The sequence below is a fragment of the Lolium perenne genome, chromosome 7, assembly GCF_019359855.2.
Source record: "Lolium perenne isolate Kyuss_39 chromosome 7, Kyuss_2.0, whole genome shotgun sequence".
NCBI lineage: Eukaryota > Viridiplantae > Streptophyta > Magnoliopsida > Poales > Poaceae > Lolium > Lolium perenne.
Window position 1 is genome coordinate 124,040,135 of NC_067250.2, and position 20,607 is coordinate 124,060,741.

At 44.3% G+C, this 20,607-nt stretch overlaps 2 protein-coding genes across 2 annotated transcripts; both read right to left on the reverse strand.

The window, feature by feature from the left end:
• Positions 1-346: 346 nt before the first annotated feature.
• LOC127318455 (putative clathrin assembly protein At1g25240) lies at positions 347-2,134 on the reverse strand. The gene has a single exon (XM_051348944.2). It carries the CDS (start codon positions 1,745-1,747, stop codon positions 551-553), a length of 1,197 nt encoding a protein of 398 aa, XP_051204904.1. The 5' UTR covers positions 1,748-2,134; the 3' UTR covers positions 347-550.
• Positions 2,135-2,876: 742 nt separating this feature from the next.
• LOC139833692 (uncharacterized) lies at positions 2,877-3,865 on the reverse strand. Its single transcript, XM_071824033.1, has 2 exons — positions 2,999-3,865; positions 2,877-2,912 (listed from the first exon to the last, which is right to left on the reverse strand). The coding sequence occupies exons 1-2, from the start codon at positions 3,863-3,865 to the stop codon at positions 2,877-2,879; spliced, it is 903 nt and encodes a 300-aa protein (XP_071680134.1).
• Positions 3,866-20,607: the final 16,742 nt, after the last annotated feature.

Genomic DNA, 20,607 nt, shown 5'->3' on the forward strand with positions numbered 1-20,607 from the left:
GTAGGTGCAACTCACTTGACTCATATTGACTATGGAGAGCGGCATATCGGGCGCCCTTTGCATTCTTAGTTGTGTTCATTCTTTTCCTAGGTAGGATTCATGAGGCTTGAAGATTGATCGTGTGGATATAAACACTTGATTATCAACATACCCATGCTTAAACCTATTACTACTAGATGATAAGAACTTTGAGCTCAAGCTACAACGTTGCCATTCCAATTTTCGTGTTGGTTTGTACTCTAGCTAGCTATTAGTACAATTTATATCTATACAAAAAGAAGTTACTCCCCCATCATGGAACGGTGGGAGCAGCAGCTTGTTAGGCATTGCCGTCATGTATGGCCGGTTTTCAAACAACTATGGATGATTTGCATCCTTCTTCACAATACAACAATACGAGTTCATCACAACTGTATTTACAACAACTCAATCTCAGCGTTCGTAACTCAAAAGCAGAATACAACAATTACTTGTCAATATTCATGGAAATTTGGACTAATCATTCCTGCAGATCAGACGCTTCTTCTCTAGGAAAACAGACCACGAACATCTAAGCCAACAAGTTCAACGGCGCGCAAACGAACGGGTTCACGTAATTACCAATATACCCTTGCCTCCCACCGGCACCGTCGCCGGCGTTGTCCTCGGCTTCGTCGAACACCACCCACTCTCCCGTCACCACCGTGTTCGACGCCACGCTGGCCTTCTCCATGGCGACGAGCGCATTCCCTTCGTTGTTGTCCATGGCGATGATGAGCGCCTTGGCTTCGTTGTCGTCCTCCACCAGCTTGGTGGTTTCTTGGGCGTGGGCCATGATGAGCTTCTCGAGGTCCCTTATGTCGTCGTCGGGGACGCGCTCCACTGCGGGGAACTCGGCGGCGTTCAGCACGCCTAGGCTCCGGCAGAGCTCGAAGTAGGACGCCAGCTGTGCACTCTGCTCCGCGGCCTTGCGCAGCACCCGCATTCCGTGCACTCCCCTCCGCCGCCTGGCGGCGTCCAGGGTCTCCCCGGCTCGAGGTCTGGGCGTCGTGGGCGCGGAGCCGAGAACGCTGACGAGGAAGCGGGCGATGCCGGTGCACACCTGGCTGTAGACCTCGAAGATCTCGATGACGACGCAGTCCATGGCCTCCAGGACGAGGTTCTCCTCCATGTCGTCCCCGTACGGCCGGATCTGCATGAGCAGCTCGAGCAGGTGCTGCCGCTTGGAGACGCGGTCGAGACGCGCGTCGTCGTCGTCGTCGTCGCTGGCGGCGTCGATCTCCTGGGCGGCGAAGAGGGAGCGGACGTCGAGGAAGCGGAAGTAGGCGCGCACGAAGGCCGAGAAGCCGGAGGAGTTGGGCGACGCCGCGGAGCGGTCGCGGAAGTCGGCGAGGTCGAACGGGACGCGTCCGAGGCGCGCGGCGCGGGGCGCGAGGTCGGAGCGCAGGAGCAGGCCGTGCGCGAGCATGAGCGCCTTGAGCGCCACGGCCCAGCACTGCGTCCGGCCCGCCCGGCGCGCGAGCGCGAACATGAGCGGCTGCATGTCCGGCGGCGAGGCGCGCGCCAGCGCGAACACCCGCGCCGCGCCCCGGTAGTCCACCGCCCGCTCGTCGTGGCTCGTGGCGCGGATCACCGCCGCCTCCAGCTCCGCGCTCCTCGTCACCGGCCCCGTGCACGGCCGCAGCGCCACCACGCGTGTCAGGTACAGGCTCCTCCTGTCCTTGACCGCCGCCGCCGCGCGACGCCACCACCTCCGTGCCGTTGTCATTCCCTCCCTCCTGAGTCTTCCCGCCACGGGACGGGACGGGATCCTTCACTTGGCCTCACCAACACCTCCTCCTCCGCCGCGCGCGATCGATCTCAAGTCGCTCCCCGATCGATGCGTTAGTCCTCGGCCGTTCTTGGCCGCTCGACCGTCTGGTGGAGGGGAAAATGAAGCTGGCGCAAAGGAAACGGCGAAAACCAAACAAAACGGCAGGCGGCCGGGGAAGAAGAAAAAGGACGCGCCAAGCACGACGTGTCTGGCACTACGGAAGGGGAAGCAGGCGACGCCAATTGGTCGGCAAATGGAATGGTGGTGGGCGAGCTGCGAGGTCAAGCTTTTCTAATTTTGTTGGAGGCCCCGAGAGCTCGCGTAGAGTAAAGAGCTCTCTCGTCTTGTTCTTTCGTGTACCCTACCGTACTTGCTTGATCTCTTAAGTATCGAATGCGTGCGCAATTATCAACCGAGAGCTACAAAGGGGATTGATTTGAACGGTGCCATAATAATAGCGAAAAGAATTTGTTCAAGTGTAGAAAATATCTGAAAAGAATTCACATGTACAAATGGATGTGATCTGTCTACCTATGATTTCCATTAAACACATGTTTTTATAAATAGATAGTAGAAAAAAATGCAAATAGTACATGCGCTGTTTAAAAATTCAAAGGACCATCTCTTTTTATATAGCTCACATGTACATGTGATTATTTGCAGATTTTTTTAGAACTTATAAACTTGATTTTCTTTTGGAATTTTTGGAATACGGGAGCCCGAGCTCCAAGTCGCTGTAATAAAAGCTTTTGTGGCCCTTTATTTTCGGTTTCATTGGTTTGGTTACAACGTTTTTTTTAAGATGAAACCATTATATATAAACGCAAGCAAGCCGCCTCATTAAAAACCTTCCAGTCCCCTTCGGTACCCTGGTAAGGAAAAGAGTGCGTGAAAACTTGCTGCACCAAGAGTCACAGAAATGGTTACATCAGGAGGCGAGAGAACCTAAGAAACTAGAGGACGCCTTAACCTCACAGGATTACAATCCTCCAAGACTAGATCAACCAGGGAAGTAGGGCATGAGCCATGTAATAAACCTACTTCGCCCTGCCTGCCTAAGTGTGCCAAACCGTGAGCAACCCTATTACTGACACGGTCCACTTTTGAGATGCAAATATGCCTGAAAATACGCAGTAATTCATGTCCTTCTTTGTAGAGACACCAGCAAGGAGACTTGTCCTGACATCCATCATTCAACACATGTACCACCCGTAGACAGTCAGACTCGACGATGCCTTTATCACATGGAACGTTGGACAAATGTTTCATCCCCTCCAGGCATGCTAAAATTTCAGCCTCTTCAACACTTGAGCAATATGGGATGTGCTTCCATTCTGACAGTATAACACGGCCATGGTGATCTCTGATGACAACACCCAGACCGCCTCTTCCTGTTTTAGCGTCCCATCCTGCGTCGACATTGGCTTTAACTGAATGTTCTGCTGGTGCTGCCCACTTAGAGATAAGCGGGCCCTCAGGATCAGGTTGTGGTACTTGCAGAAATGCTGATTTGCCCTTAACATCCAGGACCGGCCTTGTGCATGAGATGAAGGTTTCAAAGTAGTTCTTCAGGTAGGGGACAGAAGCAGCAACAGACGCCTTCCCGTCACCGTGAACTATATTGTTGCGATGGTGCCAAACCCTCCATAGAAGAAAAATGATGCGGGATCTATCAACAGCGGCCACATTGATGAGAAGGTCCAGAAACCACTCATCCCCAATATCACGGAAGGCTGATTCTGCTGGTAAATTCCACCAATCTCGCATTCCATGACGTAACGCCACATCCAATGTACAACTGACGAGGGCATGATGGATATCCTCCTTACCACAGCCGCAAGTAACACTGACTGGAACCACGGAAGTAATACGACGATTCAGATTGGTTCTTACATCAAGGGAATTAGTCACTGCTTTCCAAGCAAAGATCCTTAGCTTTTGTGGCACATTTGCCTTCCAAATGATGTTCCAAACTTGGCGATCTCCATTTGGGGCACTACTAGATTGACCTGTACTCAGGGCAGATAACGCTGACTCAATTCCAAGTCTGTACGCCGACCGCACAGAGAACATGCCATTTGCCTCTGGCGACCATGCGATGAAATCGTCGCACGGACGAGCAGGGAGCTTTAGTGCGAGGATGGCCTCAACATCATCTGGCAAACATCATTGTCGGACCAGGGCTTCGTCCCACACATGCAATAATGGGTCAATAAGGTCAGAAACTCAGTGGCAGCGTGCATGTCCGTTCCTGCCTTGAAGCTTAAGAGCACCAGGTCGCGGAAGCCAACTATCACGGAATATCTTCACGCTGGTTCCAGACCCAATCCTCCATATGGCTCCCTTCTTTAACAGTTCAAGCCCATGCATAATCCCTTTCCAGGTAGGCGATGTATTTTGAATAAAAGCAGTGTCTAGGAGGTTAGCTGCCGGGAAGTATTTTGCTTTAAGCAATCTAGAACACATGCTGTTCGGAAAAGACGCCAAGCGTGTCTGGCCAGTAAAGCTTGGTTGAAATTTTTTAGATCACGGAAGCCAACTCCACCCTGATATTTAGGCCGGGCAAGCTTGTCCCAGGCCATCCAATACATTTTCCTCTTATTTTCCTCATCCCCCCACCAGAAGTCTCGGATAATTTTTGATAATTCATCAATAAGACCAATAGGAAACTGAAAAACCCCATAGCATATGTTGGCAAAGATTGCAGTACGTGTAGGGATTCGTTGCATAGAAAACAAAAAATTTCCTACCGCGAACACGCAATCCAAGCCAAGATGCAATCGAGAAGACGGTAGCAACGAGGGGATTATCGAGTCTCACCCTTGAAGAGATTCCAAAGCCTACACGATGAGGCTCTTGTTGCTGCGGTAGACGTTCACTTGCCGCTTGCAAAAGTGCGTAGAAGATCTTGATCACGGCGCCACGAACGGGCAGCACCTCCGTACTCAGTCACACGTTCGGTTGTTGATGAAGACGAGGTCCACCTCCCCGTTCCAGCGGGCAGCGGAAGTAGTAGCTCCTCTTGAATCCGGCAGCACGACGGCGTGGTGTCGGTGGTGGTGGAGAAATCCGGCGGAGCTTCGCTAAGCGTGCGGGATGTGGAGGAGTGGGGCGGCTAGGGTTTGGGGAGAGGGGGCGCCGGCCACTTGAGGTGGTGCGGCCACCTTGTGCTTGTTGGGGTGGCCGCCCCCTCCCCTTGGCCCTCATTATATAGGTGGAAGCCCCAAGTGTTGGACTACAAGTCTCCGAATAAGACCCAAACCCAAAACCTTCCATGTGATAGGGAAACCTACCCAAGGTGGGAATCCCACTTGGGGTGGGATTCCCCCCTTCCATGTGGGGGGGTGGCCGGCCCCCTTTGGGGGAGTCCACTTGGGACTCCTCCCCCTCTAGGGTTGGCCGGCCATGGAGGTGGAGTCCCTTTGGGACTCCGCCTTCCATAGTGGTTTCTTCCGGACTTTTCTAGAACCTTCTAGAACCTTCCATAGAACCTTCCGGATCATTTTAAATCTCATAAAATGACTTCCTATATATGAATCTTATTCTCCGGACCATTCCAGAACTCCTCGTGATGTCTGGGATCTCATCCGGGACTCCGAACAAATATTCGAACTCCATTCCATATTCAAGTTCTACCATTTCAACATCCAACTTTAAGTGTGTCACCCTACGGTTCGCGAACTATGCGGACATGGTTGAGTACTCACTCCAACCAATAACCAATAGCGGGATCTGGAGATCCATAATGGCTCCCACATATTCAACGATGACTTTAGTGATCGAATGAACCATTCACATACGATACCAATTCCCTTTGTCACACGATATTTTACTTGTCTGAGGTTTGATCATCGGTATCACTCTATACCTTGTTCAACCTCGTCTCCTGACAAGTACTCTTTACTCGTACCATGGTATGTGGTCTCTTATGAACTCATTCATATGCTTGCAAGACATTAGACGACATTCCACCGAGAGGGCCCAGAGTATATCTATCCGTCATCGGGATGGACAAATCCCACTGTTGATCCATATGCCTCAACTCATACTTTCCGGATACTTAATCCCACCTTTATAACCACCCATTTACGAAGTGGCGTTTGATGTAATCAAAGTACCTTTCCGGTATAAGTGATTTACATGATCTCATGGTCATAAGGACTAGGTAACTATGTATCGAAAGCTTATAGCAAATAACTTAATGACGTGATCTTATGCTACGCTTAATTGGGTGTGTCCATTACATCATTCATACAATGATATAACCTTGTTATTAATAACATCCAATGTTCATGATTATGAAACTAATCATCCATTAATCAACAAGCTAGTTAAGAGGCATACTAGGGACTCTTTGTTGTTTACATATCACACATGTATCAATGTTTCGGTTAATACAATTATAGCATGGTATATAAACATTTATCATAAACATAAAGATATATAATAACCACTTTATTATTGCCTCTAGGGCATATCTCCTTCAGTCTCCCACTTGCACTAGAGTCAATAATCTAGATTACATTGTAAGGTACCTAACACCCATGGCATTCTGGTGTTGGTCATGTTTTGCCCTAGGGAGAGCTTTAGTCAATGGATCTGCTACATTCAGATCAGTGTGTACTTTGCAAATCTTTACTTCTCCATCTTCGATGTACTCGCGAATCGAGTGGTAACGCAGCTTGATATGCTTCAGCCTCTTGTGTGACCTTGGTTCTTGTGCATTGGCGATGGCACCCATGTTGTCACAGTATATGACTAGTGGGTCCAATGCACTAGGAACCACACCGAGCTCTACAATGAACCTCTTCATCCATACCGCTTCAGATGAAGCCTCTGAAGCCGCTATGTACTCAGATTCTGTTGAAGACTTCGCCACCGTGCACTGCTTCGAGCTTGCCCAGCTTACTGCAGCACCATTCAATATAAACATGTACCCAGACTGTGACTTAGAGTCATCAGGATTAGTGTTCCAACTTGCATCGGTGTAACCGCTTACAACGAGCTCTTGGTCACCTCCATAACAAAGAAACATATCCTTAGTTCTTTTCAAGTACTTCAGGATATTCTTGACCGCTGTCCAGTGTTCCATTCTGGATCACTTTGATATCTGCTAGTCAAACTAACAGCATGTGCTATATCCGGTCTAGTACATAGCATGGCATACATGATAGATCCTACTGCCGAGGCATAGGGGATATTACTCATCCTTTCTCTTTCTTCTGCCGTAGCCGGTCCTTGAGTCTTACTCAAGACCTTGCCTGGTAACATAGGTAAGAACCCTTTCTTGCTTTCGTCCATTCTAAACTTCTTTAGAATCTTGTCCAGGTATGTACTCTGTGATAGCCCTATTAGGCGTCTTGATCTATCTCTATAAATCTTGATGCCTAATATATATGATGCTTCACCAAGGTCTTTCATTGAAAAACTATTATTCAAATAACCTTTTACACTACTTAATAGTTCTATATCATTCCCAATCAATAATATGTCATCTACATATAATATCAGGAATGCTACAGAGCTCCCACTCACTTTCTTGTAAATACAGGCCTCTCCATGACACTGTATAAACCCGAAGTCTTTGATCACCTTATCAAAGCGTCGGTTCCAACTTCTTGATGCTTGCTTCAGTCCATAGATTGAACGCTGAAGTTTGCATACTTTGTCAGCATTTTTAGGATCGACAAAACCTTTGGGTTGTACCATATACAACTCTTCCTCAATGTCTCCATTAAGGAACGCCGTTTTGACATCCATCTGCCAAATCTCATAATCGAAAAATGCAGCTATTGCTAACAAAATCCTCACAGATTTTAGCTTCGCTACAGGTGAGAAAGTCTCATCGTAGTCAACTCCTTGAATTTGTCGGAAACCCTTTGCGACAAGTCGAGCTTTATAGACAGTAATATTACCATCAGCATCTGTTTTTCTCTTGAAGATCCATTTATTCTCGACAGCCTTGCGGCTATCAGGTAAGTCTATCAAAGTCCACACTTTGTTATCATACATGGATCCCATTTCGGATTTCATGGCTTCTTGCCATTTGTTGGAATCTGGGCTCATCATCGCTTCTTCATACGTCGCAGGGTCCTCATCATTGTTGTCCACAATCATGACATTTAGACAAGGATCATACCAATCAGGAGTGGCACGTTCCCTTGTCGATCTGCGAGGTTCAGTAGTTTCCTCATTTGAAGTTTCATGATCATTATCATTAGCTTCCTCTCTTGCCGGTGTAAGCGGTACAGGTACAACTTCCGGTACTGCGTGATACGTCTCCGACGTATCGATAATTTCTTATGTTCCATGCCACATTATTGATGGTATCTACATGTTTTATGCATACTTTATGTCATATTTATGCATTTTTCGGCACTAACCTATTAACAAGATGCCAAAGAGCCAGTTGTTGTTTTCTGCTGTTTTTGGTTTCAGAAATCCTAGTAAGGAAATATTCTCGGAATTGGATGAAATCAATGCCCAGGGGCCTATTTTGCCACGAAGCTTCCAGAAGACCGAAGGGAAGACGAAGTGGGGCCACGGGGCGCCGCCACACTAGGGCGGCGCGGCCCAAGGGGGGCCCGCGCGGCCCTAGCGTGTGGGGCCCCCGTGACGCCTCCTGACCTGCCCTTCCGCCTACATATAGTCTTCGTCGCGAAACCCCCAGTACCGAGAGCCACGATACGGAAAACCTTCCAGAGACGCCGCCGCCGCCAATCCCATCTCGGGGGATTCAGGAGATCGCCTCCGGCACCCTGCCGGAGAGGGGATTCATCTCCCAGAGGACTCTACACCGCCATGGTCGCCTCCGGAGTGATGAGTGAGTAGTCTACCCCTGGACTATGGGTCCATAGCAGTAGCTAGATGGTTGTCTTCTCCTCATTATGCTTCATTGTCGAATCTTGTGAGCTGCCTAACATGATCAAGATCATCTATCTGTAATGCTATATGTTGTGTTTGTTGGGATCCGATGAATAGAGAATACTATGTTATGTTGATTATCAATTTATATTTATGTGTTGTTTATGATCTTGCATGCTCTCCGTTATTAGTAGAGGCTCTGGCCAAGTTTTTACTCTTAACTCCAAGAGGGAGTATTTATGCTCGATAGTGGGTTCATGTCTCCGTGAATGCAGGGAGTGTGAGAAACCTCTAAGGTTATGGATGTCTTGTTGCCACTAGGGATAAAACATTGATGCTATGTCCGAGGATGTAGTTATTGATTACATTACGCACCATACTTAATGCAATTGTTTGTTGTTTTCAACTTAATACTGGAAGGGGTTCGGATGATAACCTGAAGGTGGACTTTTTAGGCATAGATGCATGCTGGATAGCGGTCTATGTACTTTGTCGTAATGCCCAATTAAATCTCACAATACTCATCATATCATGTATGTGCATGGTCATGCCCTCTCTATTTGTCAATTGCCCAACTGTAATTTGTTCACCCAACATGCTATTTATCTTATGGGAGAGACACCACTAGTGAACTGTGGACCCCGGTCCATTCTTTACATCTGAAATACAATCTACTGCAATTGTTCTACTGTTCTCTGCAAACAATCATCATCCACACTATACATCTAATCCTTTGTTGCTGACAAGCCGGTGAGATTGACAACCTCACTGTTTCGTTGGGGCAAAGTACTTTGGTTGTGTTGTGCAGGTTCCACGTTGGCGCCGGAATCCCTGGTGTTGCGCCGCACTACATCCCGCCGCCATCAACCTTCAACGTGCTTCTTGGCTCCTACTGGTTCGATAAACCTTGGTTTCGTACTGAGGTAAAACTTGCCGCTGTACGCATCACACCTTCCTCTTGGGGTTCCCAACGGACGCGTGTTGTACGCGTGTCAAGCAGATTTTCTGGCGCCGTTGCCGGGGAGATCAAGACACGCTGCAAGGGGAGTCTCCACATCCCAATCTCTTTACTTTGTTTTTGTCTTGCATTATTTTATTTACTACTTTGTTTGCTGCATTATATCAAAACACAAAAAAATTAGTTGCTAGTTTTATTTTATTTACTGTCTTGCACTCTATATTAAAAACACAAAAAAATTAGTTACTTGCATTTACTTTATCTAGTTTGCTTTATTTACTATTGCTAAAATGGGTACTCCTGAAAATACTAAGTTGTGTGACTTCACAACCACAAATAATAATGATTTCTTATGCACACCTATTGCTCCACCTGCTACTACAGCAGAATTCTTTGAAATTAAACCTGCTTTACTGAATCTTGTTATGCAAGAGCAATTTTCTGGTGTTAGTTCTGATGATGCTGCTGCCCATCTCAATAATTTTGTTGAATTATGTGAAATGCAAAAGTATAAAGATGTAGATGGTGACATTATAAAATTAAAATTGTTCCCTTTGTCATTAAGAGGAAGAGCTAAAGATTGGTTGCTATCTCTGCCTAAGAATAGTATTGATTCATGGACTAAATGCAAGGATGCTTTTATTGGTAGATATTATCCCCCTGCTAAAATTATATCTTTGAGGAGTAGCATAATGAATTTTAAACAATTGGATAATGAGCATGTTGCACAAGCTTGGGAAAGAATGAAATCTTTGGTTAAAAATTGCCCAACCCATGGACTGACTACTTGGATGATCATCCAAACCTTTTATGCAGGACTGAATTTTTCTTCGTGGAACCTATTGGATTCAGCTGCTGGAGGTACCTTTATGTCCATCACTCTTGGTGAAGCAACAAAGCTTCTTGATAATATGATGATTAATTACTCTGAATGGCACACGGAAAGAGCTCCACAAGGTAAGAAGGTAAATTCTGTCGAAGAAACCTCCTCCTTGAGTGATAAGATTGATGCTATTATGTCTATGCTTGTGAATGGTAGGACAAATGTTGATCCTAATAATGTTCCATTAGCTTCACTGGTTGCGCAAAAAGAACATGTTGATGTGAATTTCATTAAAAATAACAATTATAATAATTCTAGGCCATATCCTGCTAATGGTAACTCTTATGGTAGATATGCTTCACCTAATGAGGAAAAGATGTTAGAAATTGAAAGATCCACCAAGAACTTTATGCAATCACAATATGAGCAAAATAAATTGTTTACTAAAACTATGAATGAGCAATCTACCTTGTTGAAGAATATAGGAAATCAACTTGAAAATCTGAATATGGAGATCTGTGGGTTGCAAACTAAACTTGCGAATGCTGAAAACCGAATCTCATACATGTCTGCGTCACAATCTTATTTAATTAATAAAATGGCTGCTAAACCTGAGGATATAGATAATAAAAATGTTACTACAGCAAATGCCATCCAAGTTAGGATTAATGAGAATATAAGATTGATGGCCGAATTGCGTGCTAGGTGGGAGAAAGAAGAAAATGAAAAAGAAGATAATATAGCTAAAGTTTGGACTATTACCACCACTAGCAATGCTAATGCTACACATGTTGCTGCACCTCCTACTAATAATGGTAAAAGAATTGGTGTTAGCAATGTTTCCACTTCAAATGCAAAGCGCGAAAAACTACCCAAAACTGCTAAAACTGCTGAAACTGCCTGTGATAAAACTGCTGAAATTTTTTCCAACATTGGGGATGATGATCCCATTGCTTTAGATTATAATGGTTTAAATTTTGATGATTGCCACATCTCTGAAGTTATAAAGTTCTTACAAAAACTTGCTAAGAGTTCTAATGCTAGTGCTATAAATTTGGCTTTCACGAAACATATTACAAATGCTCTCATAAAAGCTAGAGAAGAGAAACTAGAACGCGAAGCTTCTATTCCTAGGAAGCTCGAGGATGGTTGGGAGCCCATCATTAAGATGAAGGTCAATGACTTTGATTGTAATGCTTTATGTGATCTTGGTGCAAGTATTTCTGTTATGCCTAAGAAGATTTATAATATGCTTGACTTGCCACCATTGAAAAATTATTATTTGGATGTTAATCTTGCTGATCATTCTACAAAGAAACCTTTGGGGAAAGTTGATAATGTTCGCATTACCGTTAACAATAACCTTGTCCCCGTTGATTTTGTTGTCTTGGATATTGAATGCAATGCATCTTGTCCCATTATATTGGGAAGACCTTTTCTTCGAACTGTTGGTGCTATCATTGATATGAAGGAAGGTAATATTAAATATCAATTTCCTCTCAAGAAAGGTATGGAACACTTCCCTAGAAAGAGAATGAAGTTACCTTTTGATTCTATCATTAGAACAAATTATGATATTGACACTTCGTCTCTTGATGTTACTTGATATACACTTTCTGCGCCTAGCTGAAAGGCGTTAAAGAAAAGCGCTTATGGGAGACAACCCATGTTTTTACTACAGTACCTTTATTTTATATTTGTTTCTTGGAAGTTGTTTACTACTGTAGCAAACTCTCCTTATCTTAGTTTTGTGCATTGTTGTGCCAAGTAAAGTCGTTGATAGTAAGGTTCATACTAGATTTGGATTACTGCGCAGAAACAGATTTCTTTGCTGTCACGAATCTGGGCCTAATTCTCTGTAGGTAACTCAGAAAATTATGCCAATTTACGTGAGTGATCCTCAGATATGTACGCAACTTTCATTCAATTTGAGAATTTTCATTTGAGCAGGTTTGGTACCTCAATAAAATTCGTCTTTACGAACTGTTCTGTTTTGACAGATTCTGCCTTTTATTTCGCATTGCCTGTTTTGATATGCTTGATGGATTTTTCGATTCCATTGACTTTCAGTAGCTTTGTGCAATGTCCAGAAGTGTTAAGAATGATTATGTCACCTCTGAACATGTAAATTTTGATTGTGCACTAACTCTCTAATGAGTTGTTTTGAGTTTGGTGTGGAGGAAGTTTTCAAGGATCAAGAGAGGGAGATGATACAACATGATCAAGGAGAGTGAAAGCTCTAAGCTTGGGGATGCCCCGGTGGTTCACCCCTGCATATATCAAGAAGACTCAAGCGTCTAAGCTTGGGGATGCCCAAGGTATCCCCTTCTTCATCGACAACATTATCAGGTTCCTCCCCTGAAACTATATTTTTATTCCATCACATCTTATGTGCTTTGCTTGGAGCGTCGGTTTGTTTTTGTTTTTGTTTTGTTTGAATAAAATGGATCCTAGCATTCATTGTGTGGGAGAGATACACGCTCCGCTTTTGCATATGGACAAATATGTCCTTAGGCTTTACCCATAGTATTCATGGCGAAGTTTCTTCTTCGTTAAATTGTTATATGGTTGGAATTGGAAAATGATACATGTAGTAATTGCTATAATGTCTTGGATAATGTGATACTTGGCAATTGTTGTGCTCATGTTTAAGCTCTTGCATCATATACTTTGCACCTATTAATGAAGAAATACATAGAGCATGCTAAAATTCGGTTTGCATATTTGGTCTCTCTAAGGTCTAGATAATTTCTAGTATTGAGTTTGAACAACAAGGAAGACGGTGTAGAGTCTTATAATGTTTACAATATGTCTTTTATGTGAGTTTTGCTGCACCGCTTCATCCTTGTGTTTGTTTCAAATAGCCTTGCTAGCCTAAACCTTGTATCGAGAGGGAATACTTCTCATGCATCCAGAATCCTTGAGCCAACCACTATGCCATTTGTGTCCACCATACCTACCTACTACATGGTATTTCTCCGCCATTCCAAAGTAAATTTCTTGAGTGCTATCTTTAAATTTCTATCCTTTATCTTTGCAATATATAGCTCATGGGACAAATAGCCTAAAAACTATTGTGGTATTGAATATGTACTTATGCACTTTATCTCTTATTAAGTTGCTTGTTGTGCGATAACCATGTTCCTGGGGACGCCATCAACTATTCTTTGTTGAATATCATGTGAGTTGCTATGCATGTTCGTCTTGTCTGAAGTAAGGGAGATTTACCACTCATTTAATGGTTAGAGCATGCATATTGTTAGAGAAGAACATTGGGCCGCTAACTAAAGCCATGAATCATGGTGGAAGTTTCAGTTTTGGACATATATCCTCAATCTCATATGAAAAAATTAATTGTTGCTACATGCTTATGCATTAAAGAGGAGTCCATTATCTGTTGTCTATGTTGTCCCGGTATGGATGTCTAAGTTGAGAATAATCAAAAGCGAGAAATCCAATGCGAGCTTTCTCCTTAGACCTTTGTACATGCGGCATAGAGGTACCCCTTTGTGACACTTGGTTAAAACATGTGCATTGCGATGATAATCCAGGTAATCCGAGCTAATTAGGACAAGGTGCGGGCACTATTAGTATACTATGCATGAGGCTTGCAACTTGTAGATATAATTTACATAACACATATGCTTTATTACTACCGTTGACAAAATTGTTTCTTGTTTTCAAAACCAAAGCTCTAGCACAAATATAGCAATTGATGCTTTCCTCTTTGAAGGACCTTTCTTTTACTTTTATGTTGAGTCAGTTCACCTATTTCTCTCCATCTCAAGAAGCAAACACTTGTGTGAATTGTGCATTGATTCCTACATACTTGCATATTGCACTTGTTATATTACTTTACATTGACAAATATCCATGAGATATACATGTTATAAGTTGAAAGCAACCGCTGAAACTTAATCTTCCTTTGTGTTGCTTCAATACCTTTACTTTGAATTATTGCTTTATGAGTTAACTCTTATGCAAGACTTATTGATGCTTGTCTTGAAGTACTATTCATGAAAAGTCTTTGCTATATGATTCAGTTGTTTACTCATGTCATTTACATTTTTTTGATCGCTGCATTCATTACATATGCTTACAATAGTATGATCAAGGTTATGATGGCATGTCACTCCAGAAATTATCTTTGTTATCGTTTACCTGCTCAGGACGAGCAGAAACTAAGCTTGGGGATGCTGATACGTCTCCGACGTATCGATAATTTCTTATGTTCCATGCCACATTATTGATGATATCTACATGTTTTATGCATACTTTATGTCATATTTATGCATTTTCCGGCACTAGCCTATTAACGAGATGCCGAAGAGCCGATTCTTTGTTTCTGCTGTTTTTGGTTTCAGAAATCCTAGTAAGGAAATATTCTCGGAATTGGACGAAATCAACGCCCAGGGGCCTATTTTGCCACGAAGCTTCCAAAAGACCGAAGGGAAGACGAAGTGGGGCCACGGGGCGCCGCCACACTAGGGCGGCGCGGCCCAAGGGGGCCCGTGCGGCCCTAGCGTGTGGGGCCCCCGTGACGCCTCCTGACCCGCCCTTCCGCCTACATATAGTCTTCGTCGCGAAACCCCCAGTACCGAGAGCCACGATACGGAAAACCTTCCAGAGACGCCGCCGCCGCCAATCCCATCTCGGGGGATTCAGGAGATCGCCTCCGGCACCCTGCCGGAGAGGGGATTCATCTCCCGGAGGACTCTACACCGCCATGGTCGCCTCCGGAGTGATGAGTGAGTAGTCTACCCCTGGACTATGGGTCCATAGCAGTAGCTAGATGGTTGTCTTCTCCTCATTATGCTTCATTGTCGAATCTTGTGAGCTGCCTAACATGATCAAGATCATCTATCTGTAATGCTATATGTTGTGTTTGTTGGGATCCGATGAATAGAGAATACTATGTTATGTTGATTATCAATTTATATTTATGTGTTGTTTATGATCTTGCATGCTCTCCGTTATTAGTAGAGGCTCTGGCCAAGTTTTTACTCTTAACTCCAAGAGGGAGTATTTATGCTTGATAGTGGGTTCATGTCTCCGTGAATGCGGGGAGTGTGAGAAACCTCTAAGGTTATGGATGTACTGTTGCCACTAGGGATAAAACATTGATGCTATGTCCGAGGATGTTGTTATTGATTACATTACACACCATACTTAATGCAATTGTCTGTTGTTTTCAACTTAATACTGGAAGGGGTTCGGATGATAACCTGAAGGTGGACTTTTTAGGCATAGATGCATGCTGGATAGCGGTCTATGTACTTTGTCGTAATGCCCAATTAAATCTCACAATACTCATCATATCATGTATGTGCATGGTCATGCCCTCTCTATTTGTCAATTGCCCAACTGTAATTTGTTCACCCAACATGCTATTTATCTTATGGGAGAGACACCACTAGTGAACTGTGGACCCCGGTCCATTCTTTACATCTGAAATACAATCTACTGCAATTGTTCTACTGTTCTCTGCAAACAATCATCATCCACACTATACATCTAATCCTTTGTTACAGCAAGCCGGTGAGATTGACAACCTCACTGTTTCGTTGGGGCAAAGTACTTTGGTTGTGTTGTGCAGGTTCCACGTTGGCGCCGGAATCCCTGGTGTTGCGCCGCACTACATCCCGCCGCCATCAACCTTCAACGTGCTTCTTGGCTCCTACTGGTTCGATAAACCTTGGTTTCGTACTGAGGGAAAACTTGCCGCTGTACGCATCACACCTTCCTCTTGGGGTTCCCAACGGACGCGTGCTGTACGCGTGTCACTGCGCTACTCTGATCAACGAGTATAGATTCATCAATCTCATCGAGTTCTACTTTTCTTCCAGTCACTTCTTTAGTGAGAAATTCTTTCTCAAGAAAGGTTCCGTTCTTAGCAACAAAGATTTTGCCTTCGGATTTGTGATAGAAAGTGTACCCTATAGTTTCCTTAGGGTATCCTATAAAGACGCATTTCTCCGCTTTGGGTTCTAGCTTGTCAGGTTGTAACTTCTTTACATAGGCTTCGCAACCCCAAACTTTAAGGAACGACAGCTTAGGTTTCTTATTAAACCATAATTCATACGGTGTCGTTTCTACGGATTTTGATGGTGCTCTATTTAAAGTGAATGCGGCTGTCTCTAATGCATAACTCCAAAATGATAACGGCAAATCAGTAAGAGACATCATAGAACGAACCATATCTAAGAGAGTTCGATTACGACGTTCGGACACACCGTTTCGTTGTGGTGTTCCCGGCGGTGTCAATTGTGAAAGTATTCCGCATTTCTTTAAATGCATGCCAAACTCATAACTCAGATATTCACCTCCGCGATCAGATCGTAGAAATTTAATCTTCTTGTTACGTTGATTTTCTACTTCACTTTGGAATTCCTTAAACTTCTCGAAAGTTTCGGATTTATGTTTCATGAAATAGATATACCCATATCTACTCAGATCATCTGTGAAGGTTAGAACATAACGATAACCACCGCGCGATGCTACACTCATTGGTCCACACACATCGGTATGTATGATTTCCAATAAGTCAGTAGCTCGCTCCATCATACCAGAAAATGGAGTCTTAGTCATTTTTCCCATTAGACATGCTTCGCATCTATCAAGTGACTCAAAGTCAAGTGATTCAAGTAATCCATCGGTATGGAGTTTCTTCATGCGTTTCACTCCAATATGACCAAGGCAGCGAGTGCCACATATAAGTAGAATTATCATTCAATTTAATTCGCTTAGCATCAATGTTATGTATATGCGTATCACTACTACCGAGATCTAACAGAAATAAGCCATTCTTTTCAGGTGCTCGACCATAAAAGATATTATTCATAAAAATAGAACAATCATTATTCTCAGACTTGAATGAATAATCGTCTTGCATTAAACAAGATCCAGATATAATGTTCATGCTCAACGCGGGTACAAAATAACAATTATTTAGGCTTAAAACTAATCCCGAAGGTAGATGTAGAGGAAGTGTGCCGACATCGATCACATCGACTTTGGATCCGTTTACAACGCGCATCGTTACTTCATCTTTCAGTAGTCTTCGTTTATTCTTTAGTTCCTGTTTCGAGTTACAAATATGAGCAACCGAACCAGTATCAAATACCCAGGTACTAGAACGAGAACCAGTGAGATAAACATCTATAACATGTATATCAGATATACCTTCTTTCTTCTTCTTGACAAGGCCGCTCTTCAGATCAGCCAGATACTTGGAGCAATTACGCTTCCAGTGTCCCTTCTCCTTGCAGTAATAGCACTCAGCATCAGGCTTAGGGCCGTTCTTAGGTTTCACAGGAGGCGTGGCAGCTTTCTTGCCACCCTTCTTGAATTTTCCCTTAGACTTGCCCTGTTTCTTGAAACTGGTGGTCTTGTTGACCATCAACACTTGGTGCTCTTTCTTGATCTCAATCTCAGCAGTTTTTAGCATGCCAAAGAGTTCAGGTAACTCCTTGTTCATGTTCTGCATATTGTAGTTCATCACAAAGTTCTTGTAACTTGGTGGCAGTGATTGAAGAACACGATTAATCCCCAATCTGTTAGGAATCACTATTCCCAAGTCACTGAGTTTCTTCGCATGCCCGGTCATGGCGAGCATGTGCTCACTAACGGAGCTGCCTTCTTCCATCATACAGCTGAAGAAATGTTTCGATGCTTCATAGCATTCCACGGCCGCATGAGTCTCAAATATAGCTTTCAGCTCATTCATCAACTCATGAGAATCGTGGTGCTCAAAACGTTTTTGAAGATCGGATTCCAGACTGCACAGGATGGCACACTGAACTTGAGAGTACCGAGTTTTCCGAGTCGTGTAAACAGCTTTTACTTCATCGGTTTCAGTTTCTGCAGGAGGGTCACCTAGTGGTGCATCAAGCACAAATTGCAAATTTCCGCCAGAGAGGAAGATCCTCACATGACGGAACCAGTCGGTGAAGTTGCTACCGTTGCTCTTAAGTTTTTCTTTCTCTAGGAACTGGTTAAAATTGATTGGGGACGCCATCTCTACAACATATATTTGCAAAAGTTTAGACTAAGTTTATGACAAATTGAGTTCAAATTTTAATTCAACATAATTAAAAATCTAGGTGAACTCCCACTCAAAACAATATCCCTCGCATTGTCTTAGTGATCACACGAACCAAATCCACCACACCTAAGTCCGATCATCACGAGACAAGGTGTGATTTCAATGGCGAACATTCAAAGTGTTCATCATATCAACCATATGATTCATGCTCTACCTTTCGGTATCACGTGTTCCGAGACCATGTCTGTACATGCTAGGCTCGTCAAGGCCACCTTAGTATCCGCATGTGCAAAACTGTCTTGCACCCGTTGTATGCACTTGTTGATTCTATCACACCCGATCATCACGAGATGCTTCGAAACGACAAGTCTTGCCAATGGTGCTACTAAGGATGAACACTTTATTATCTTGAGATTTTAGTGAGGGATCATCTTATAATGCTACCGTCGCGATCTAAGCAAAATAAGATGCATAAAAGGATTAACATCACATGCAGTTCATATGTGATATGATATGGCCCATTTGTCTTTGCGCCTTTGATCTTCATCTCCAAAGCACGGACATGATCTCCATCATCTTCGGGCATGATCTCCATCATCGTCGGCGTAGCGTCAAGGTCAATGGCGCCGTCTTCATGATTGTCCTCCATGTAGCAACTATTACAACTACTTTGAAATACTACTCAACATGAAATTTAAAGACAACCATAAGGCTCCTGCCGGTTGCCACAATACAATAATGATCATCTCATACATATTCATCATCACATTATGGCCATATCACATCACCAAACCCTGCAAAAACAAGTTAGACGTCTCTAATTTGGTTTGCATATTTTACTTGGTTTAGGGTTTTCGAGAGAGATCTAATCTACCTACGAACATGAACCACAACGTTGATACTAATGTTGTCAATAGAAGGGTAAATTGAATCTTCACTATAGTAGGAGAGACAGACACCCGCAAAGCCTCTTATGCAATACAAGTTACATGTCGAACGAGGAACAAGTCTCATGAACGCGGTCATGTAAAGTTAGTCCGAGCCGCTTCATCCCACTATGCCACAAAGATGCAAAGTACTCAAACTAAAGATAACAAGAGCATCAACGCCCACAAAACCATTGTGTTCTACTCGTGCAACCATCTATGCATAGACACGGCTCTGATACCACTGTAGGGATTCGTTGCATAGAAAACAAAAATTTTCCTACCGCGAACACGCAATCCAAGCCAAGATGCAATCTAGAAGACGGTAGCAACGAGGGGATTATCGAGTCTCACCCTTGAAGAGATTCCAAAGCCTACAAGATGAGGCTCTTGTTGCTGCGGTAGACGTTCACTTGCCGCTTGCAAAAGCGCGTAGAAGATCTTGATCACGGCGCCACGAACGGGCAGCACCTCCGTACTCGGTCACACGTTCGGTTGTTGATGAAGACGACGTCCACCTCCCCATTCCAGAGGGCAGCGGAAGTAGTAGCTCCTCTTGAATCCGGCAGCACGACGGCGTGATGTCGGTGGTGGTGGAGAAATCCGGCGGAGCTTCGCTAAGCGTGCGGGATGTGGAGGAGTGGGGCGGCTAGGGTTTGGGGAGAGGGGGGCGCCGGCCACTTGAGGTGGTGCGGCCACCTTGTGCTTGTTGGGGTGGCCGGCCCCCTCCCCTTGGCCCTCATTATATAGGTGGAAGCCCCAAGTGTTGGACTACAAGTCTCCAAATAAGACCCGAACCCAAAACCTTCCATGTGATAGGGAAACCTACCCAAGGTGGGAATCCCACTTGGGGTGGGATTCCCCCCTTCCATGTGGGGGGGTGGCCGGCCCCCTTTGGGGGAGTCCACTTGGGACTCCTCCCCCTCTAGGGTTGGCCGGCCATGGAGGTGGAGTCCCTTTGGGACTCCGCCTTCCATAGTGGTTTCTTCCGGACTTTTCTAGAACCTTCTAGAACCTTCCATAGAACCTTCCGGATCATTTTAAATCTCATAAAATGACTTCCTATATATGAATCTTATTCTCCGGACCATTAGGAACTCCTCGTGATGTCAGGGATCTCATCAGGACTCCGAACAAATATTCGAACTCCATTCCATATTCAAGTTCTACCATTTCAACATCCAACTTTAAGTGTGTCAC

Excerpts from the sequence above, each read along its gene's own strand:
- LOC127318455 (XM_051348944.2), bottom strand. The coding sequence starts at position 1,747 with ATGACAACGGCACGGAGGTGGTGGCGTCGCGCGGCGGCGGCGGTCAAG.
- LOC139833692 (XM_071824033.1), bottom strand. The coding sequence starts at position 3,865 with ATGTTCTCTGTGCGGTCGGCGTACAGACTTGGAATTGAGTCAGCGTTA. Across the intron at positions 2,913-2,998 it reads AGTCTGACTGTCTACGGGTG|GCATATTTGCATCTCAAAAG; the intron begins GTACATGTGTTG and ends GCGTATTTTCAG.